The 24408-nt window shown below is 33.7% G+C and overlaps 2 protein-coding genes across 5 annotated transcripts in view; one reads left to right on the forward strand and one right to left on the reverse strand.

Moving 5' to 3' along the window:
- Positions 1-9375, forward strand: part of LOC149420905 (uncharacterized) — a 67198-nt gene extending 57823 nt beyond the window's left edge. For all 4 annotated transcript variants that reach the window (XM_089635278.1, XM_089635277.1, XM_089635276.1 and 1 more), the window contains exons 12-15: positions 5174-5400; positions 6104-6231; positions 7025-7148; positions 8906-9375. In XM_089635278.1, the coding sequence (XP_089491404.1) occupies positions 5174-5400; positions 6104-6231; positions 7025-7148; positions 8906-9038 (612 nt within the window). In that variant the 3' untranslated portion in view covers positions 9039-9375. The remainder of the gene's footprint in view (positions 1-5173; positions 5401-6103; positions 6232-7024; positions 7149-8905) is intronic.
- Positions 9376-9823: 448 nt separating this feature from the next.
- On the reverse strand, positions 9824-21704 carry resilin (pro-resilin). Its single transcript, XM_089635142.1, has 8 exons — positions 21696-21704; positions 20308-21531; positions 20037-20226; positions 19680-19700; positions 18981-19495; positions 12740-12883; positions 10942-11118; positions 9824-10003 (listed from the first exon to the last, which is right to left on the reverse strand). Exons 1-8 carry the CDS (start codon positions 21702-21704, stop codon positions 9824-9826), a joined length of 2460 nt encoding a protein of 819 aa, XP_089491268.1.
- Positions 21705-24408: the final 2704 nt, after the last annotated feature.

Consider the following 24408-nt stretch of genomic DNA (forward strand, 5'->3'; position numbering starts at 1 on the left):
TATTGATCTGGACAACGTTTACTTAGAACAAGACGGCGCTACGTGCCACACAAGCAACGAAACCATTGATCTTTTACGATTGAATATAAAAATAACACCTCTTATTGGAAAACCCTGTACAATTTGTGTTTTCCACAAAACTAAGTTTCGACTAATAAGCTTACATGTAGCCCACGATCAATTGTATTCCGCTATCCCTAATCAAATAACATGACGGCTTCCGTGGTCCAGGGGTGAGGCTTTCGACTAGCTAGCCGAAGGTTGGGGGTAAGCTCAATATGATTAATTTGTGTTATTTCACAATTTATTCATTTAAAATAATATGAAGTATATATTTATATTGTGGTGAAATAATAATACGGTTATAGTTGTATTGCTTTTAATAAATAAACCATTCTTATTGAAATCGTTTAACAAGTGCTTGACAGGAGCAAGTTCAGAAGCAAAGATAATCTGGGCATAGATAATAGACAAAGATAATATGTAGGCTGTGTTACTATATAAAACATATAATTGCGGCACGTTCCGGATTGGAAGATACTCTCAGTATGGCCCTTGTGTAAGACCACCATTCAGAATTGAAACGTTGCTTGAAATCGCTTTTTCCATGTTTGGTGACTAGATCTGAATAGGTACTCCCCATCTACCACTTCCCTATCTCCTTCCTCTCTCCACTACTTTCAGCCTCACAATAATAATAATAATAATAAAATATATATTGAGTAAGGTTTACACATTGAAACTATATAATACATATTATGGTGTACATTGATTTGTAACTTTTATTTTTAAGTTAAACATAATATGATGAAGGTAAAAATAAAATAAAAGTGTAGTAAGTTGAGGTTTCTCAAATACCGCCTCACTAGGCTAGCCTGTGTTGAGGTAGAATTTTTCGTGTTAGTTCCTAATACCTTTGGACATACCTATACTTGTATTAAGATGTATTCGCTCAATAATGTGGTGACTTATAATATACCCCAATAGGGGATGCCATAGTCTCACTGGTTCCAGACGGTGGCTCTTGTGCGTTTTCACATTAAAAAACATACATATAATTCTAAATTCATTTATCTTATTATCTTCATTAAGCATCAATAATTTATTCCGCCGTTCTTACAATAATATCTCATAAGAAGTTGATCGGGGTTCAATTCTCGGCTGTTGCATTATTAAACAATTTTTTTTGACATTGATGCCACATGCACATGATATGATTTTCACCCTGGAAGACGGAGACAATATCCATGAATCCCGTGATTTTTCACGGGCTTGCGCTAGTAGCTACACATAATCCATGAATCTCGTGATTTTTCACGAGCCTGCGCTAGTAGCTACACAAAATCCATGAATCCCGTGATTTTTTCACGGGCCTGTGCTAGTAGCTACACAAAATCCATGAATCTCGTGATTTTTCACGAGCCTGCGCTAGTGGCTACACAAAATCCATGAATCCCGTGATTTTTCACGGTCCTTTGCTAGTAGCTAAACAAAATGTTAAAGCGGTGCGTAGCTTTCAAATACTAAAAAGTGTATGTTAGCGTAATATGGTAAAGGAAAGATAAAACAAACGCCTTGGGAGATTTATTGAATTCACATTTGCAGAATGATAAATGGGAACGGTAAAAACACGATTTGTGGGCGGCGGCCACAAGGCGCAATGGTCGGAACTCGATGATACCACTGTAAGGGTTGTTGATAAACGATGATAATAACGACAATTTTTTTCAAAATTTTCCCTGTGATTCGTTTGGTATGGTATGAACAAGTTGAATTGAATACGAAATTGTTAAATTTATATTTTCCGCACTGAGTTTAACTTAGGGAACTTAATCACTACCCTGTTCAACAATACTGTCAAATAGCAAAAAATATAAATAAATGGAATATTTATGAACGTATTATAAAATTCCAATAATATAAATAAAAACGACGCTGCTAAGCTCAATAGTTTTTGGTATCCGGCAATTGACGCCTACACCAAAACTAAACGCTAAAACCATTTTAAATTATACCATAAAATATCTCAAAAATATAACTTTAATTATAATTATAATTGACCTTGGTAATAAATTACATCTTTGCGATTCTTTCAAAGATAAAGAAAGCATCCTGTTACTTCGAATGCAATCAGCATTGTTCTCAAAATTTGTTTTGACAGCATCGCCATTCCATTGTAAGAATATTATGTACTAAATACACAATTTGGCTGTCCTGAAACGGGAATCCTTCCCAGGTGGACAGACAAACGTTCATTTTGTTTTGTATTGTTTGTAATTTATATATATAAATTACAAACTATAATAATAAATAAATCCGTTAAAATCTTAAATAATTTTATAATGATTTTTTGTTTTATTGCGGGCCACACTTCGTACTTTGGGCTGAAGCCCCCATTTTACATATTTAATTAAATCTATACTCAAGTTCCTTTTATATAAACTAATATGTTATAAAAACTATCAATTATTATTTATAAAAAAAGTATTTTCCAAATTTATTTCTAATACTAACACGGATATCGGACACTAGCGAAATGGTCACTAACGGTCACATACCTAAAATAATTAACGAAACTATGCATAATAATGACTAAACTTGCGATAATTCTCCCCAATATTGAGATTTCGTTCTTCAAGAACACTGAATAATTTTGCACTCATTCTTTATAGTTCTTTCATCACGTATGACTTGGTACTTACTTACAGGACTTACGTAGGTTGTACGTCTGTTGAGATTCGCGGAACTGGCAAGACTGTAGGGCTGTGAGATGGTAGGGCGGCGGGCGGCGGGTGGCAGGACGTTTATCACGAAGGGTTGACCTTAAACCACCAGTTAAAAAGTCAAGATATTCCTTCTACATAGCTTATTCCGCCGAAACGTGAAATGCTGGGGTTTTATTCAACAATTCTCTAGTCAGGGCTTCCCAGTCGAAGACCCAACTAATTTTGAAATGGATATTTATATCGTTACAAAAGGTTATATTATCACAATGAAAAACGATTTAAATTTCTTAATTTTTTTCTGAGGACTGAAATTTACTGTATTTCGATTTAATTTTATTTTGAAACATTTTATTATTTACCTGCTATATCCCGCCAAGCATTGCTGTGGCTTAATCTGTCTGCGCAAATAGAGAAACAATAGAGCGTTTAGATTTTACATCTAACAGATGGCGTTTTTACCCGTCGCAAGTGACATCTATATAATATAGGTATATACAAACACACGCGTATTCGACTGCAACGTTGTGTCAAAATTCCAAAGCAATCTGTGAAGAACCTTCGGTTTGAACAAACATTTTGAACAAACGCACATTAAAATTTTTATTTAATAGAGACTACTTGTACCCCGCCATTCATTGCTGTGGCTCAGACTATATGTGAAGATAGATAAACCATAGCGCGTTTTATTTTTACATCCAACAGATGGCGCTGTTTTACAAAAAAACGTGTGTGTTCAACAGATGGCGCTGTTTTTCAAAAAAATGTTTGTCCTACAGAAAGCGCCGTTTTTAAAAAAGTATGTTTTTACCTGTCACATGTGACATCTCTTTTAATATATGTATATAAAAACACACGCGTATTCGAATGCAAATTTCAGAGCAATCGGTGAAGAGCTTTCAAAAGATTTTGAACAAACGAATATTTTTATTTATATTAGACATATCTTCTTTTATTAAAAGAGAATGTACAATGTCAATTGTTTCAATGAGTCTGTACAAAAAGAAGTATTACAAATAATGAAACTATTTTTACTGAAAATATTTTTATAAGGATAAAATTAATATTTATTCATTTACTGCTCGTTAGTATATGGCGCTAATTTAATTATTTTAGGAAAAAACAAAAAATCAGGTTACTAAGTCGGATTTCATGTATAAATAAAATGTAGATCACACCCACAATACGAGATTTAAAGAAAATAAAGGTCTGTCCATTCCAACAATTACTAATAAATATGGCCAACGGACATTTACTTATCTTGTGCTTTCTATATTTAAAAAGATGCCAATGGATGTAAAAAACGAATCAACCTGCATAACTTATCTAAAAAAAGCTAAGACAGTGATTAATGGATCAAGATTTTCTTTAGTGATATTGTTTACAAATACATTAGTATCCATTGATTGTATGCATGTAATTGTATAATTATGCCTATGTTCTATATGCTGTGTGCCTTTGAGTGTGTGTATGCTTACGAGTATTTTGACTGTCTTATATTTATCTGTCTTTGAATTGTGTATCTTTATATTTTAGTCCCTTAAAACGTTATTTTTTGTATCTATTTGATTGTGCCTTCTCGTTAAATGTGTCTCGTTATTAATTAATATTGTAAACATGACCTGCTGAAAAACTGCTTTGACAGTTTAGCAGTATATTGAAGAATAGAAAAAATAATGAAATGCTTTAAAATAGACGAATTGTTCCTCACCGATACAATTCTGTATTTGAATGCTTTTTTGAAATGCTTGAGTTTTTACACGGATAAAACTAATTATTCACATTTATATGTCGTTTGTGAAGGCAAAAAATTCATCTGAATATATTAAATCGTTCACAAAGAGTTTTTCGCTAAAATGGTATTTTTCCTTAAATAATTAAATCAGCGCCATCTATGAAAGAGCAGTTAATTCATAGTTTAATTTGAAGCTTAAATACGTGTTTCAGTTATAATGCCTACGGCAAAATCGGTTAATATTGGATTTCATCGGTTTTGTGTACGATCGTTCATCCGAAGCCCTTTTATCACATTTCCAAGAATTTATGCATGTTAATTAGCTACGGCAACCATACTAAATCTACCCATTTAAATTTTCACTGATAAAGTTGTTGACGCTGTTTTTATCTACCCGTAACAAACAAGAACACAGAAGGAATTGTATTGACAGTAAATTAATAGTCGTCATTAGTCCACACAACGCACGTAAGCCATTCCTAACATGCAAATAAATAACTCAACACAATTTAAAAAATCAATTTTAATTTTAATAATACTACCTTAGGTCCTTCCTATTAATGGTCAAGTATTTATCAACTTACTTGCTAGTTGGAAAAGTTTGGTCTGGGCAAGGCCATTATTACGGCGTTTCAATTTTTTAAGTCTTGTTTTCTTTTATTAACACAACTGTGTAGAGTTAAGGTAAAAGAATTTTAATATTCGATTGTTTTAGGTGGTTTGTGAAACCTTGGGAAGAAATGCCCGAAACGTCCAGGCAGAATCAAGCATGGACTTTGGAGAACAGGTCTTTCAACCCACGCCGGATGTGTACAGTATCCCCTACGAAAACGCCAGCATCACCTTTCTGGACCAGCCTCTGGTGAGGGAGAATCCGTCCCGCAGCGCGCAGATAGTGGTGGCTTCTAGCGAAAACAACGGACGGGTCAGAGAGATGTGCCGGTAGTTAAAAAAATGCAAATTTTGGCTTCTAAATTGACTCTTAGTGAGGTTTTTTTTTATTTCAGTCTGAAATGCTTCGTGTACATTGTACATACGTATCGTTATCTAAAGTATATGTAGGAAATGCTGTCCATTTAACCAAGCGTGTTTGTGTTTATTTCTTTGATCTTAGGTAAGAGTCAGGTCAAAACTCTACAGCGTTGAACTGCATTTCTTGTTTATCCGGTCTGTCCGCCCAATGTTTAATTCCAACAAAAGAGTAGTTCGTTTTGTTTCGGACGTCAAAGCTACATGAATTAATCAATTTCCACTCTGCTGATATTTATGTTGAAATAATATTCTTTATTAAGCTCTGGTACCTTTCGCTGATCATGACTGCTGTAAGCCTTTGTGATATTGAAACAGGATCTAAAGCCTATCCCATTTCAGTCATGGTTTTATGACTGCAATAGAGTAGGTAGCTTTTGTTTTTGCAATATCATTTACAAAGCCTGTACCATTTAAGTCCATAAATTTTATTTTATTAATGTAATGGGAATTTATAATATTACTATAGGAAAGTTTAGTTTAATGCAGTATAAATATGTTAGGTTTGGGTGAGAATTGCACAAACAAAATCTCTCACTCATCCTTCAGTATGAGTATAATTTGTAATTATAATCACAAAATCATTTTTCGTTATACTTATGTTCTTACTTTGTAGGGAAATCAACGAAAGCCAACAGAGGAAGGTACCTCTTGAGCTATCTCTGATAGTGGCCTCAAACGACGTATTTTCTGCAGACAGCCTGATCTACGGGGAAAATAACAAGATACTTGTTGCTGCAGTCGGTGAGATAAATCTACCCACTTTATCTGTGATTTCTATCTGGCTATAAGAATATTCATTTTTCTTTCGGTGGAAAACTTTGAAAAGCAACAAGAGATGGCACTAATGTCAAAAATTCAAATGTAAAATAATAATAAGATACACGTATTAAAAAAAGAAAATGATTTTTTTGTAACAACCGCTAAAAAAATTTTGAATGTGAATTCAAATAAATAAATCATCAAAACATGAAATCATCAAATTAGAAACTTACACCAAAATAATCTTATTCCAGTATCACAATCGAGTTATATAAATAAGAGTGTCTGTGGCAGGTGGAGTCGATTTCATTTATATACAAACATACAGTTTTATTCCGGAAATTAATGAAATTTTAAACACTTGACCTTCAAAACATCAGGTAGGTTAATATCTAGATCGGACTTAAAAAAACACTGCGTAAAGTCCGAGCAACGCGGGATTATTCAGCTAGCAACCTATATTTAGTTGCGGTAATGCATCAAGAATCTCACCAAAAAAAAATAAACAAGCACAAAATAATATAATCGATCCAAATCAGAGCAAAATAAAAAAAAATTATTGGTTTCTATTTTTTTTAAATGTTTCATGCAAAAAACATATTCATATAAACATTGCATAAATAAAATTATTGCTGTAGATGGATAAATCCAAGAATAATGTCGTAGTTGTGATATTCGGTGTTGATTGATTGATGATTTAATCAGCCTTATGCCTGTGCGTTATGAATAATTCAATGAGAAACCCAATAACTGTCGAACTAATTTTTCTTTTCAGAGGATCCACGAGTCGTCAGAAACAACATGATTTGTATTCATGAGGCTTTGTTTATATCACTCACGATTATTTGGCTTTTGGTCCAGGTGGTCATTTTGGTTGGATGCATGTTTGTGATTAAAAGGTGAGTAAGATATTTAAATCCCCATGATGCAAATATGGTTATAGTTTTTTTAATGTTTTATTCATGTTATTCATCAATCGAAAAATTCACACAAAATTTTTTAAGAATTGTTGGTTTCCATTTTACACCCTGTCCATCCCTTCAGGCTAATTTGTTAGCTTTTGTGAGCAACTCATATGGTCTTACAGAAATCTTTGTGTCTTCCTTACTGTGGTTGTGAGAAATATTATGATCTAAACGGTGTTAGAAAGGAAAAACACCACGCTTTAAATTCAAATCTAATCTTAAAGTTTACCACAGAAGAATTAAAATGTGCACCTTTATAAAACCAAATGTACAGATTGCAATTTGAAAAAACCTACAAGATTTCGTGACTTATTAAATACATTTTATATGAAATAACAAAAAAATAATAAGACGGTAACGTTTATAATACATGTGTCTAATATAATAAGTGTGTTTTATATATTTTTGTTATCTGTAATTTTAGTCACAAAAAACAGACATGTTTATTTCTTGATTCTTTCTCTTAAATATGAGAGCGTATTTTATTACCTTTCAAAACCAGTTTTTAGTTTTCGGATACGTTCATAAATTTTCCATTTATTTGGATTTTATTGCAAAGCGATAATACTCCAACTGTTTTGACAGAATATGGCTCTGGCCCGAGGAGCTAGACAAAACGATTGTTATTTTATTTTGTTAAGGTATGAGACATCAATTAATTTGTTTCATCATTGTAGTCTTCAACAAACTATGGTTTTTATACAGTCTGTGGATGTCGACCGCCATTTGATAATTAACTCAAATTGGTACTTTTATTGTCGCTCGGAATCTTTTAATTTCAGCCGTTATAAAAAAAATATACAAGCATTCGGTTTAAAAAAAAATTCTTGACAAATGAAACGACATTGGACATATATATTTTTTCAACTAACAATTCAATTTAACTAACCATCACGCCGTTTCTCCGCAGGAGATGGTACAGAGTAAATTATTATAATTCAGATTCAAGTATTAAAATTCGATTCACTTGATCATATAGAATATTAAATAATCAATATTATTCGGGTTTTGTCCAAAAAAAGATACAAGAATGTTGATGCCTGCGTAAGAATATTTTTTTTGAATTGCTTGAAAACATTTCAAATGACGTCATTTTGCAAATTTTTTTTAAATTTCGACCCGCATGATGACGTCATTAATCTAACCAAACTTACACTTTTTTGTTTTTTTTTTTTGTGTCAAATATTATAGATATGCTAGTGGGCCCGGGCCGATGTTGTCCTGCCACAGACCGCCTTCTATGTTTATATAGGAAAAATGGTAATAATTTATTTTTGAGTTATGTAAACTATCAATCTTTGGCGGTGTGAACGGTATTATGCATAAAGAGAAAATACAATACTCAAATATCGTTGCATTTTCAGGGTAACGCTTAAATCAGCACTGAAAACTAAACGATGTTTGAGTGTGGTATTTTCTATATAGGCGTAATACAGATGTCAATAGATTTGTTCACACCGATATCTATTGAAAGCTTTCATCAATTAAAAATTAATTATGACTCTTTTTCCCATAAAAAATTCTTAAAACCGCATTAACCGCATTTTTAAATAAGAACTAAGAAAAAAAAGTTAATTTCAACAAGAGCGCCACATTCCGGGTCCAAAACCTTTTTGGTTTAGTTTTTATATATAAAGATATATTATTATTTACAAATTTTATTCTTTTCGTTGTTTTATTTTATTTTTCAGATACAGAACCTTTGTCGAAGAAAACCAAGTACAAAAAGACTATCACTCATTTGATAATTTGGGATTTGAATCTGTTCCTACAACTCGAAGAGTCCATTGGCCAGACCAAAATATTGATAGTTTTAACACATAGTTATCAAAAATTACCAAATGTAATTTATTTGAAAGATCTCCGTGGACAACATTGCGCGAAGTTGGTTTATCTAAAAAGACGTCAATAACCATTTAAAATAACATAATAACCTTAGTTATTTGTATATTTTCTTTGTAAGTTATTTTATTGTTTTGTCGAGAGGTGAAGCATTACAAAAAATATTATTTGTTTCAATTTTATAAATGAATTATTCATTCTTGTCAATGTTTGTTCAAGCACCTTTTCTTTGTTTCCATTGTATATAAAGCACACCTTTTCCCGATAATGCGTAAAATTTATATTTTAAGATTCAGAAATAAAACACAACAAAACCTTATAAGTCCTTCTGATAGAACATATTATTTTTTTATCTCAATGAGAAGATTTAAATATATATATAATTAAGGGTTCAGTAAAAATATGTATTTTGAAGTTTGTATAGTTTATTATATTCCTTTCAATAATATTATAAAAGTGTATTTACGAAGATAAAATAATAAAATCTATTTATGTTGTTCTATATAAATTTTCTTTGGAATAAAACGCTGCATGATATGTTTATTTTTAGTAACCTTAATATGAAGGGAAAAATGTTAGGAATCCTGTGCTCAAGAAGCATAATTTTTTTCTTCTTAAATTATTTTTTAATTGTTGTCATGGAAAATTTGAAGGATATAATAACACCATTATTTAACATATTACATACTTCTTTGATGGATTCTTGTTGCATTCAATTACTAATGATTCTGTTTTTAATCTATTATGAATAATTCCAATAAAATAAATTAGGTTGCTTTAGGTGTGGGTGATTGGATTGCTTTAGGGGCTGGTTGTCGAACGGGTTGCTGGTTCGAGGCTGCGTTGTAATTATACCCCTCGCTCCCTCCACCCAACCCTCCCCTTCCCCTCCCCGAGCCGAGTCCACCGCCAGCCGATTGAACTTTGGCTTCTCCCTCGTACCGCACCTGTTGAATTAAAATAATATCTCATCAATAAATTCGGCCATTATCACGATTTTGTCGTTTTGGTAACGCTGAAAAGACGTTATTTTGATCGTGATCGTTTACGTCGCCACAGTTAAAGATTATACTTTCATTGAAAACCTAATAAGTTTCAAATATCTGGAAAAAAAAATCCATTCGAATAATAGGGATTTTTTTGTTATAACACAATAATAGTTATTGCCTACTATGATAATGGCAAATATTTACCGTTTGAGAAAGATTTTGATTTTCACAAAATTTATCTAAATAACTAAGACAGTTTTAATTATAATGGAAGTAGATTTCTTGCAAAGTGGCTACAATGGAAGTATGTATCTGATGTTATGGCCAATATATTGAAAAAAAAAATCGATTACGATTGCTAAAAATACCACTTCGTCCGATGAAATTTTGAATACCATGTATATGAAATAAAAAAAAATATTTAATTTGACACCTTACAATAAATCATTTCGAAAACGAGATCTCAATTATGCTCAGAGTATAGGTCTCAGTTAAGTTCTTTTTTTTTTCAAAATTCTGTTTTGTAAACTATTTTTGTGGAACCGATTTTAGTGATTGTTGTTTTCCTACAAACAGTTCTCCAACTCGTCGTGGAAGGAGATTATGAAGAATAAGTTCTTTGTGTTAAATCAGGGATTTATTATAAACTTTGCGTATTACAATGGTGACTTGATAGTCGACCTAACTAGGAGCCAGCTAAATGAGATCTGAAAACACCAAGTTTGTTTGGGGGCATTCTAACTGGCCCTGGCGAATATTGGCTACTAGCTGCCATCTTGCGGACTTCCAAGCAAGCTCTTTGCTCTGCCCTCTAAGAGTGCATCTGTGAAGCTCTTAGCTAACTCACTTCCCAACAGTGATTTACTCTTACCTACAAATAAATTAAAAAATCATACCTGTGGCCTATAACCATCTGGTCCTGCTTCATAATCGACAATCTGCGTGCGGCCATCAGGTAAAAGCACATGGTAGGATCCGGAGGCTTGTTCGGCCAACCTCTTTTCACTGTGCCCAAAATCCAAACTGCTACTTGCGTCCTGGACCTCGTAGGAGAAATCGTAGTTTGCTGGTTCCTGGGGAGTCACAATATTATACTTTTTATTACTAAACAAAAAATATTAATTTTTATTACTAGATTTAAAAAAAATGCAAAATAGTAGTTGTTGAACCTAGTTTCTTCCGTTATAGATTTTTTTCATATTCCTTTGTTTTTCTTTCAACATTTTTCATTTGTCAACTCAGCCACTAACCATTAAATTTTGATAGGTTTATATAACCGAGGAAAGTAACAGAAAATAATTTACAGATAAGCAGTTATTCACTTTTCCGAGAAAATAAATTTTACATTTAAAAAAGGTTCCATAGCCAGGTTTTATCTTAAAATAATAAATTCTGTAATTTCTTGAAGTAAAAAATGAAACATAACCTATATGTTCTAAGGCTTGAGAAAATGAAACATTCATAACTCACAATGTCGGCTTTTCCCAAAATATAATTCTTCATTCAAAGTACAAAAGATCTTAGGTTTACCCGTGTAAGCGGTAGCAAAACCCGTTTTATGAAACAAGCTTTCTTGAAAGAAAGTTTCCTTTCAAATAATGTAATAGTTTTTAAATCAGTTGTAATGATACTACAAAATGAATTTGTGGTTCCCAGGCATAGCTACAAATTACAAATAAGTGTTCTCTATCCGCTGATATTTTGAATTAGGTCAGAAGCTACAACCTTTTAAAACTTTTTTCTACGGTAATTGTAAATTTGATTGAAAAATAAATTGATTTTAAAAGTTACGAATATACTATTAGCTAAATCCTTTGTGGTTTTTTACTGTACAATAAAGATAAAACGATTCTAAAAGCATTAATATTCTATCAGATATAATAGTACCCTTTGAGCTTTATACTTTCTTATTTAGATTGAGTATAAAAATATATTTTAACTTTTATATTTGAATTAATCGTTAGATTGGTTCACGATGCTTTTTTTAATGGGACAAATTTTATGTCACGAAATGCATGTAAATTAAATGAACTGTATTTAAATTGTGTTAAATTAAATGAATTTAAATGATATATTAAAAAAATATATGAAATTAAATAAAAAAATAAAATAAAATACAGTAATGAAATTAAAAATACTTATGGTAGTTATAAAAACTAAGCATTATTATTAATTTTAATTAATTATTATATATGTGATAAAGCAGTATATCGTAAGTGGTCTTCGAGAAAAAAAACTCATTATCTTATTGTTACTGAAACCACTTTTCTGTTGTCATATGACAAATAGAATACTGAAAACGTCCAGTTGATAAAAATCCGACCTTAACACAGTAACCATTTAAAAAATTTAGACTGGGGTCAAATTTTAGGAATGTGAAAAATATGTCAGATTTTACAACGACCATTTCTTATCTTCAAAAAAATTTCAATGTATTTTACTGTACCTAAATATTAACTACCAGAGTTAAGACGAAAATACTCATAAATTGATTTTATTTTAAAAAAAATGCAATATTACCCTGGTTACTGATGGCCAATATTTGAAAATCTATTACAAATGTTGGTTGTGTCATTATGGAGGACTTAACCAGCAGAGGAAATGAACTCACAAGGCCTGGGTGGGAATACCAACTCAGCCACTGACCGGTCGATTTGTAGAAAAAGTAGGTATATGAAGAGGTAAGTTACTTACACTAGGTCCATCTTCGCCCCCGGGATGTCGGCCCCCTGCATGGTGTGCGGTAGCGGGGGCGGTGCCGTGCTTGGGCGGCAGATAGTCCTTGCTCTGGGGTTCCGGATCCGCCCAACTTCCGCACACAAGGAAGACGGTGCATATCTAAAAACATTAACACATTAACACTTTTCAATTTCCTGTTTTATTCCAAGTATAGTTTAAATTTTCCTTTTCTTAGGGCCACCGAGATATTATTCGAGATATGATATTCATCCATAGACATAAGTCATTAGATTCATCTGATAAAAACCTAAGTGAGTCCTTAAAACAGGGTTCAAGAAAGTACATGGCTCTTCACAGAAAAGGCTGTTCGTGAAATAGGGTTTATTACAGAATGGGGTCTAACATGGAACACGGTTCATCACGGAGCAGGGATAATAATATGAAATGATCAATGCCAAACAGGTTTCATGTAGGAACAGGGTTCATATTCTAAAAGAGATCATAATAGAAAAGAATCAATACCAAAGAAGTAACATGCAGCAACAAGGTTCATCTTGTAAAAGGGATCATTATAGAAAGGAAACAACGCCAAATAGGTTTCCTGTAGAAGCAGAGTTCATCGTGTAAAAGAGATCATAGTAGAAAAGGATCAAAGCCAAACAGGTTTCATATAGCAACAGGGTTCATTGCGTAAAAAGGATCTTTATGAAACAGGGTTCATCTTTGGCCTAAAAATCTTCCTGGATGAAATCACGGAACAGGGAATCTGCCTGAATGGAATTAAGGAACACATGGTATGGTTGCATTATTTTTTCCAGTGGGTTTTCCCTATTATTTTCCCTTATTATGTTACATGCAGAACATTTGCGTGTAGTTACAAATATGTCCCTTTGCATATTTATGTAAAAGGTACATTCAAGTATACAACTTCACAGCCGGCAGTTATAATACTATGCACATTTTTACCTACGACGGGAATCGAACCCGCAAGTTCTTGAAATAAAAATTAAAAGATCATTAATCCATGGTGATATAACACGGAGAACATGTTTTTGGTGTATATTAACACTAAGTGACCAGCTCAGTCACGGGGCCTCCATCGAAGCCAGAGTCAAGTTAGGCTCTCATAAGCTGAGCGTACTGTACAGGGCCCTCAGATACTTTGATAGTTCACAACTATTGTTAAATTTGGCAGCCAAATTTGTTCTGGAGCTCCAAAATACATGAAAAAACCTTAAACTCTTTGCAGAGACGGGTGGTCCGTTTGATATAGTCCCCTATCTTAACAATAGGATTGCAAACTTTACAGAACATGCGTCAGGTATATATGTTGTCCTTGTCTACCGGTATTACAATGGAAGACGCTCCGAGGAACTAGCATCATTGATCTCCTCGGCATCGGTGCATAGTCAGGAAAAACGCCAAACGCGCGCCCAACAAATGTACACGGTTGAAATTTTTCACACGATAACGGGTGGCTTCTACACTCGTCCTTGAGTTCAACAGCTCGGCTAGGGCTGTGTAACTATTGGCTGGCCTCTGTGTTTTCTCCCTCCTACAACATGGGTCTCTTCAAGACCACTTGTTCACTCCTTACTCTCCCCATGAAAAGCCCTAAGTGAAATTATTTTCCTCAGGGCCTCCTGTGGGAAGTTAATTTAAAAAAATATATATATATATAATATAAATACATTTTTTTAACAAAATGCAGACTGTTTTTTTTCTATAACAGATCTTTAACTATGCATAAATTTTGGCGATGTTAATTATTTATTTGTCTTAAAAACAAAATTTTATTGATGTATTAACTTTTGATAGTTATACAAATCAATTGAAGATTGTCATTGAGGAAGAAAATACTAATAAATCAAAATGAAACATAAAATAGAAGCAAGAATACAAATAATAATTACACCGTTACCATTTTATTTTGTGTGTAATTTTTTATTTTATGTTTCATTTAGATTAACTATTATTATTTTGTTCTTCAATTATTAAAAATAAAATCCCTAACTGACAAAGTTTAGAAAAGAAAATACACCAGGCAAGTGCTTTGACCTCGGACCTCATATTAAAGAAAACTAAAATTGTTCTTACCGGAAAAAAAAATTTAGATTTTCTTTAGGTAATTTATTATAATTATTTTTATGTAATTGTCTTTCATAACCATCTAAAGAAGTAAGTTATCGTTCCTAATTCCTGAAAAAAATACTTTTAATTTTCCACTTCCCAGAGGTAAAATTTCATTATTCAGTTTAAACCGTTTTAGAGAGATGATCAATCAATCAATTAACTTCGCAACTCGCTTTCACTAAAAAAAATAATATTTCATTACCGAGTCAAAAATATCAATATATAAAGGTTATTTAAATATTCACTAATTTTAAAGAGTATACCTATAATTTTCAAGCAGAGATTCGAAAAATCAATTTAATACTTTTATTGTGTAAGTTGACCAAATTCTATGGCCTTAATGATGTAACGTTTTTTTTGTTAATATGATATTTTCAACATTTTATCATCAGCTGTTTGTTTATGTGCCAACACTTAAAAGGGAGAATGATATCAAAAAGTGGCATAAATCTATCTATATATGAATTCAAAAAGGTAAATGAGCATATTATTTTAAACTCCACATAGTAAAAAAAAACATATTTGCAAGTATAAAATTATCTAGTTTTTTTGTGGTTTTAGTTGACTATTGATTAATGGTTGACTATTTTTTCGTGTTTGTTCCATAGTGTGCAAGGTGGAATATGAAAATAGAGTAATTATTTATCTTATTTAATATTAACTATTAAAACTTATTCTTATTATTACAAAAAATAGTTAGACCTTACCAAAAAAATTGAGATCTCCATTTTAAAAGAACTTATTCGTTAGCTAATCTTTTGTACTGGGTATAATACCACTGAAAATATCTGAAACACTATGATAAATTATTTCAGAGCCCCTGTTTTATATGCTTCAAAACACTGTCAACGCAATAATATCTCAACATGATCGTTCATCTTTAAATGACATTATCATCAAAAGGTCCCGAGATAATCCCTGGGGTACGCCAATCAGTACGGTGACAATTTGGAACCTTTTAAAACTCTATGATAACGGATTCCCGTTCTAGTATGCAAAATGAAAAGACTTTGCGCAATTTTTGTTGCGGCAAAGGCACCTGGGGGGAATAATTAAAATTTAATTTCGAGACTACCCGCCAAAGTGGCACAGTGGAGTCCCCCCCCTAGACCTCCAGGTTTTGAAAGAGTTGCGCCCTCGCTGTCGTGCTAGCTAATTCTTTGTTTTTAAATTAAAATTCCAATTACGTTACGTCATAATACGAACGGGTGTCATTATTCGTTCGCACTTTGTGGCGCTTTAGCGCAATACATCAAAGCGCTACCGCCGCGTGCGCCGCGGGGGAGGGAGACGGACGGATTGGGTAAGTGGGTGACGGAAAGGAACGTAGTCAATGAAATTCAAATGATGGCGAATGAAAAGTTCAGTCAAATACCAGACACAAGTGACGTTTATTCGAAGTTCGTTCGGAAAAACATTATCAGAAAAATGTCAATGTTTGAAAAAAATCAGGGTGTTAAAAGAGATTTACTTGACTTATTTAACCAGTTATTCCTGGCGTTATTTTGAGTAAAAATGGTAATGAATTTTGGTCTCCGGTGACCAAAAATTATAATATTATGTGGGTTTGAAAAAGGGTTTTACCTAAAAAGTTGTCTACACGAAGTCAATCGTTGAAAATAATACATGTTTTCAGTGGCGGCTCGTGACTTTATAGTGTGCTAGAGTGCTAATATTAAATGAAAATCTTCGAAAAAATTGAATATTCGAAAAAAAATAATAAATATTTTCAGCGACAAAATATCAAAAATGCTATTTTATTTTAATATTAGCACTCTATTACTTCTAAAAATCACGAGCCGCCAATGCATGTTATGTAGTAATCTTCCTCATGATTTTGCGATTCTACACGGTGGCCGGAAACTTGTTCTAAAAACGGGAAACTGGTGAATATGGATCACATTTAGAGTCGAATTTGTGATATTGTGGAGAAGTGAAATTTTTTCTTTCAAATTTTAAATAAAATTGGTCTTTAATATTAGTTGTTTAATGTCTTATAAAATTTGTCGAAGCTTATACCCGTCTCCAAAAGTGATTATCTTTGTGACGTAGATTTACCAGTTTCCAGCTTGTAGGACGAGTTACCAGACACCGCGTATACCGTACCGTTTTATTAAACAATAAAATTCATTAAAGTTACGAACATTTATTCTCAAAAAGATTGTACTGGTGTAATTTCTCGGTTGTGTTTTACGTTATTTCATCTCGAGAACTGAATTAATTTATCTCAGACCAGACCTAAAATAAAATCAGTCTGCGGTGTTTATCGATAGATGGCTCTGCACTGCTTATAACATTATTTCAACGACTGGCATTGAACAAAGGCTAAAATATGGTACGGAAGTATGGAAGATTATTTTGCTGTTTCGAATCGAATGTAAGTGGAAAAATATATAATTTTAATAAAAAGTCTTTCGAGATTATCCTGTAATTAAATAAATATTTACCATTTTCATCACCTTTTTTAAAGACAAAATAGCTAATTTCTACCAACTTTGTTCTATTTCAAATACTCTTTTCATTTATTTAAATTTATCAAAATATCCTTTTTGAAAGCAAGTTAATGAAAACACTTTCGGAAAAGGATCGAATACATTGAAGTAAGGAAATATTGAATTTTTTAACGTGCTTTATCGAAGTAATGGATCCGTTGAAAATAGGTTGAAATGAGGAAAGCAGATTTTGATATTTCTACATTTATTTATTTGTTTTAAGGAATATAAACAGTCTTAATATTAATAATAATTTAGAAAGGAGGATGCAAAAGAAACAGACCAATTATACATGTTCACAGATGGTTGATTTGGTAATATACAACTATGTATTTATTGAATGTAGGCTAAAATATAAAAGCAGGACTAAGTAACAAATTTAAAAGCCAAACTAAGTAACAAGTATTAAAAAGTATACAGGACGCGGGAGAGTGGGAGACAGGTTTTGGCGTTGTAGCGGTATGGGGGAGGAAAGGGGTGAGGGAATGTTGCCGCGCAAGTGTAATTAAAAAAATTATAAATTAGCAATTTAAAGATAAAATAAGGTACAATTAATTTAATCATTATGATTTTGTGCTATTCATACCTAAAATGTGATACAATGAACTTCTGTAACGATAGTAACTAGCAGTGAATATGTCAGCACGTATGTCTATATTTGAAAGGTTTTTGTTGTACCAATTGCAGGTTATGTTCATAAATTCGTTTTGATTGGAGTTGGTGTTGCATTTGTCAATTTAGAAAAGGGTTTTTTGTCTGCTGACATGTATTTTGTTTCCAAACTCCGGTAAACAAAATAAATTAACCAAGATTTAATTTCTAAGATTGATTAAACATTAATAAGTTTAGACTTACGTTTGTTTGTGTGAAAACGCTATGAAACCAAACTTGATAATGAAAATTTATTATTTGAATCTGCGATTGGTAACTTATTTAAATTCATATTTGTTTTGTTATTATTCTCATTTCAAAAGTAAATAGTTCAATTCTAAAATTATTATAATATTATGTTGAATCTCTAACTAGATCAGAAAATTGATCGCTGGAAGCTTGGTAATGTTTTATTCATAAGGGCGATATACGAATAATGCATTAAATTTCTATTAGAAAAATCGCAATCATCAAAATAGGTTTGCATTTCTGTAGGTCTATAAACATTTTAAATTTAAACATTTCATTTTACCATTTGTATTTTTGGGTTGGGGTTTAGCAATGAAATTCATTAGTTAAGTACAAAAATAACTTTAATCGTCATCTTATAAATATGTTTAGCATTTGAGCTAGCAAAATCAATTTATCATTTCAATATACTGCCTTATAAAATACCTACACTAACAATAAGTTAATGCGTACTATACAGTTAATACGCACTTTTACAGTCAACTAATATTAAAGCATTTTCAATAAAAAAATAGTATAATTATTTTAAAGTGATAATATGGCGCTACTACTTAATGAGAAAAAACGAAATTCGTGAAGCAGAAAATAATTAAAATTCTTAAGTAATGAGTATCAGTTGATAATGGCCATGTCATGAATGTGAAGCAGTTATGAGAATCAAGAACACAACTACCCGTAGTGAAAATAAATATGTTCGTCATTTCGTATTGCTTCGTCGTTTCGGAGAATTAATATCCAGATCCTCTTGGTCCGCTGGGTCCGCCGCTGGGATAGCCTTCTTCGGCATCTCCGGAACCTCCTGGGTATCCCGAGTTGCCACCACCGTTTTGTCCTGGACCACCGCTGGGGTAACCCAAAGAACCGCCGTTCCCTGATGGACCACCGCTAGGGTATCCGGAAGAACCACCGTTACCACCGCCGCTGGGACCACCACTTGGGTAGCCGGAGCTGCCTCCGTTTCCTCCACCACTGGGACCTCCACTTGGGTATCCAGAAGAACCACCAGTTCCGCCGTTCCTGCCTCCATTACCACCGCTAAATCCTCCCGAGCCTCCTTGGGGTCCACCGCTTGAGTAGCCTCCTGCTCCTCCCTGTGGGCTACCACCGGTATAACCTCCAGCACCACCCTGGGGACCACCGCTTGGGTATCCTCCGGCTCCACCACCGTTCTGTCCTGGGCCACCGCTCGGGTAACCACCGTTTCCTCCTTGACCTCCTCCGTTGGGACCTCCAGATGGGTAACCTCCTGTTAAATAAATAAAATAAAATTATTCTTATAAAAACATCAAGATTTACAAGTTGGGATGTTAAAATCTGGGCTTAATGTTAAAATGCCTTATTAATGTCAAGCCTAAAATAAACTTTTTTTAACACGATTCAGAAAACAATACTTTTTTAAATTGATAAAGACGGTATGAACATTTGCTCACCATTTCCACCATTCGCTTCACCTGCGGGAAAAAATAAGAAAATTAGTGTCTTTGTAACAAAGACGTGATGAATTTCTTTAAAAATGTCAAAAGCAAAGCCGAGCAATTTGTCGAATGAAACGACCTTTAATTTTGCAAGCATTCAACACTACAAAGCATTCTGTAAGCCGAGTCAATTAAACCGCGAGTTTTATTTGAATTAAGTTGAATTAGAAATTCCACAAGATTATACGAAAGAACAAAGGGTACATCACGTTTCATATTAAAATCGGTTATGCGATTGTGTTTAGTACTTGCACCTGCATGCTGTTTGTTATTTCTCCAGCAGGACTTAAATAAAGATCACTTCAAACGAACCCTCATATCTTATCATGGGTTTGTATCCGTCAAGGCCAGCCTCGTACTCGACAATCTGCTTGCGACCATCGGGCAGAACAACATTATATTCTCCATTAGCGGTGTCTCCGTCCCTTGACTCTGAGTGACCAAACATAACACCGCTCTCTTCGTCGTTCACTTCGTATTTGAATTCGTATTTGGCTGGTTCCTGAAAATCAATTGTTTGTTTGACATATTTCTTATCTTAAAGTTTTGAAATTAAAATATTTTATTTACTCTGGCTTGTCACCCCATTGCTGCCATCACCGGATCCGGACCCACCACCGTAGCCTGCGTTTCCTCCTGCGCCGGGAGCGCCATACTCAGAGCTGGGAGAACCTCCTGCACCAGGAGCGCCGTAAGAAGAAGACGAACTGCCACCGAATCCTTGACCGTTGCCTGCTCCTGGGGCTCCGTATGATGAGCTTGGAGTGCCCTGAGATCCGCCTTGTCCTGGTGCACCATATGAAGAACTTGGCCGACCACCTCCCTGACCACCTTGACCTCCCTGTCCAGGTGCTCCATAAGACGAGCTTGGCCTTCCTCCATTACCGCCATTCTGGCCACCTTGAGCGCCGGGAGCTCCATAAGATGAGCTGGGTTTTCCTCCAAAACCGCCATTTTGACCACCGTTTGCCCCAGGAGCTCCATAAGATGAACTTGGTCTTCCTCCTCCTTGTCCACCGTTAGCTCCGGGAGCTCCGTAGGAAGAACTGGGACTACCACCTTGACCTCCTTGTCCTCCGTTGGCTCCTGGGGCTCCGTAAGAAGAGCTAGGCCTGCCTCCATTACCGCCTTGTTGACCTCCGTTTCCTCCTGGAGCGCCATAAGAAGAACTGGGTCTACTTCCTCCATTTCCATTTTGACCGCCTTGTCCTCCAAAAACTGGAGCACCGTATGATGAGCTCGGAGCACCACCACCAAATCCACCTTGACCTCCGGAGGATGGTGCGCCATAAGAAGAGCTGGGAGCGCTTGATCCAAATCCACCTTGGCTTCCTCCCTTTGAAGGAGCGCCATAAGAAGAACTGGGGCTTCCTCCTCCGTTTCCTTGTCCAGGAGCTCCGTAAGATGAGCTTGGTCGTCCTCCATTTCCACCTCCGTTTCCACCGCCATTCTGACCAGGAGCGCCGTAAGATGAACTAGGGCGTCCCCCGTTACCGTTGGAACCACCAGCACCAGGAGCACCGTATTGAGAAGAAGGCCTGCCGCCGTTGCCACCCTGTCCTGGAGCACCATACGAAGAGGATGGGCTCTGTCCTCCGAATCCGGAAGAGCCTCCTTGTCCAGGGGCGCCGTAGCTTGAACTGGGTGCACTTCCTCCAAAACCTCCACCGCCCTGGCTGCCACCCTGACCAGGCACACCATATTCAGCTGAAGGCCTTCCACCACCACCTGAAGGGGGTAGGTAAGAGTTCACTGGAGGTTCGGCTTTAGTTACCGCCAAAGCGAATGCGGACAGAAGAATGCACCACTGAAACAAACAATTAAATAATATAAATATTTTTTTCACAAATAAATAATATTGACTACTGATTTTATGGGAACACTGTATAAAATTTTTTGATCGAGCGAATGAATTTATTTAAAATTATTGTATATTTGTTTTTAAGATATTCAAATTATTAAATATCTTACTCCCTTCATGGCGATGCGAGTGATATCTGTTAACTTGGGAGAATAAACTTTAAATAATATGCAAGAGCAAGTATTATTTGCTGTTGAACTAATTAAAGCTGACGATCGAATGGTAATGATTTGGAGCAATCCGAGCCTTTATATACTCAGCCACCATTCGAATGTGGAAAACGTCAAAGCCTAGAACTGAAAGATGCTTCCAAATACATCTTCGAAGTGAGTACGTTAGATTCACAGCGATAATCTCAATGCGGGACCTTTGTTCACGTTCTTAGATATTAAACCGGAGATGTGATATTTCGTAAATAAAATTATTGAAGGCTTTGATGTTACTTAATAACTCCCACACTAGGCTTATGCCCGTGTTGTGGTAGTCATAATTCTATAAATTACAATAAAACCATATGTAGTAGTAATAAAAAATAAAACATAATATAGAAGGAAAAAAAAATAAACATAGTTAAGGAAAATATAAAACAAAATATATGTTTTTTATGCATGCAAACATACATACATACACATATATAGATGCTCAGATATATATACATATACATACATACATACATGCATACATAAATACATTCATATTCAAAAAAAAAATATATAAAAAATATATATATACATATATATATATATATATACACATACATATACATACATGCATGCATATATAAATACATTCATACACATCTATATATGAACACACACAAACGTAATGTGTATTCACATATTATATACATAAATATACAGATACATGGTTAATTTTATTATAATGGTTTAAAAGTTAGGAACTCATGTATTCTTTAAAAAAGGCTCGTCCCCTTTCAAATATCCAGTTTTGGACACGTATAATAAAAAGGGATATAGTATTAGTTGATTTTATGTCCCTGTCCAACGCGTTGTATATTATTATTTTTCACATGGATCGGTTTCGATTAAAAGAAAAAAAATCTGAGAAGGTTTCTTTTTATTAGAGAAGATTAAAAAAAATATATATATATTTATTTATTATTTGCTGAAAGTTAAAAAAAAAACTTAAATAAAAACTAAGAGACCATACTTAATTTCTGCCGATATAATTCATTATTATATTTTTAATAACACAATCGTATTTTACAAGCAAAAAATATTTTTAGGGATTTTGTAGCATTAAGTTAAAAAACAATTTCAAAACGTGATCTACCATTTTTTTCTTTCACATGAATAATAATAATAATTGGATAATTTGTAGAGCGCCGTTTTTGTGAAAAATCACCTCAAGGGTGAATATTTTACAGTTCACGATAGAAGACAAATACGTCAGTATGAAGATGAGGAAATCATTAAATTTATGAAGTAACCCCAACGTAACCTACAGACAACAAACATAAATACTTTTTGCTTAATTTATTTTATATTTTGTGGGAACCAACAAATTAGAAGATGAGGAAATCATGATCAACACAAATACAACAAACTACAGTCCGCCTCGGAACAGGAATACCTAGTGAGGAGGACTGAGAACGAACTACATATCTTTTTATCTTTATGTTACTTAATATTGTATCTTTTTTTCTTTATTTTATATTGCCCTTAAATAAAAACAAAATTTAAAAAAAATATGTAATACTCTATTTTCTAATAGCAATAAAATAGCGTCACTTGGCGAAAAAACCCAAATACTAAAAAATGTATAAATATCGACCGAATTTACTTAATTGAACAACAATAAAATACTAATAAATCTAAACAAAACATGAAACAGAACAAGACACAGAAAAATAAAAAAGGTAACCGTTTTAAATGGTAATCGAAACCTATATCTCTGTCTTACCGCGACAACGCGGCCTTACCATTCGACCATTGGGACCTAATGGCTGAGTGGTTAAAGGCGTCGTCCCTGTAAGATAGAGATCCTAGGTTCGAATCCCGGTTGAGACCGTTACCTTTTCTTATTTATCTGTGTTTTGTTCTTTTTTATGTTTTGTTTAGTTTTACTAGTATCGTCTCCTTCTTCGATAATATATTCCATTAAAAATAATAACCTTCAAAAGTTTTTAGAAGAAAAGCTATTCGAATGAAAAATGAATTTACTTAGTTCTCTAAACAATGCACAAGAGTGTGTAAACTAGTCGCAGAATTATAGTTGTTCCTTATATATAGGTAATTTGCGATTAAAATATGGCGATAATTTATTTAACAGGTAACAGTAAACGCTCTTACCAAGATAATTGTTCTACTAAACCGTGACTATCCTGTAAATTTATCACGGTGAACAATCTTAAATTAAAATATGGCGATAATTTATTTAACAGGTATCAGTAAACGCTCTTACCAAGATAATTGTTCTACTACACCGTGACTATCCTGTAAATTGGTCACGTTGTAGTAGAACAATCTTAAATTAAAATATGAGATCGAAATACGAAATAGAAGATCTTAAATTAAAATATGGCGATAATTTATTTAACAGGTATCAGTAAACGCTCTTACCAAGATAATTGTTTTACTACACCGTGACTTTCCTGTAAATTTGAGAAAGTAGTGAACTTCCATCGTCTCTTACTCTTGTTACTAGGATTCGCCATTACATCACTTTTATTTTAAGATCTTATAATTTGTTGACCATTCAAATAAATAATATGGAACAAGCAATTATTTGTTGTCTTGTCATATTTTTTGACAGAAGACATAATCAACGCTATATTTTCTCAATGGTGGATTAAACGTTGTG

This window comes from Hesperophylax consimilis, chromosome 9 (genome assembly GCF_061612785.1).
Source record: "Hesperophylax consimilis isolate HC1 chromosome 9, BYU_Hcon_1.0, whole genome shotgun sequence".
In the NCBI taxonomy this organism is placed as follows: Eukaryota; Metazoa; Arthropoda; class Insecta; order Trichoptera; family Limnephilidae; genus Hesperophylax; species Hesperophylax consimilis.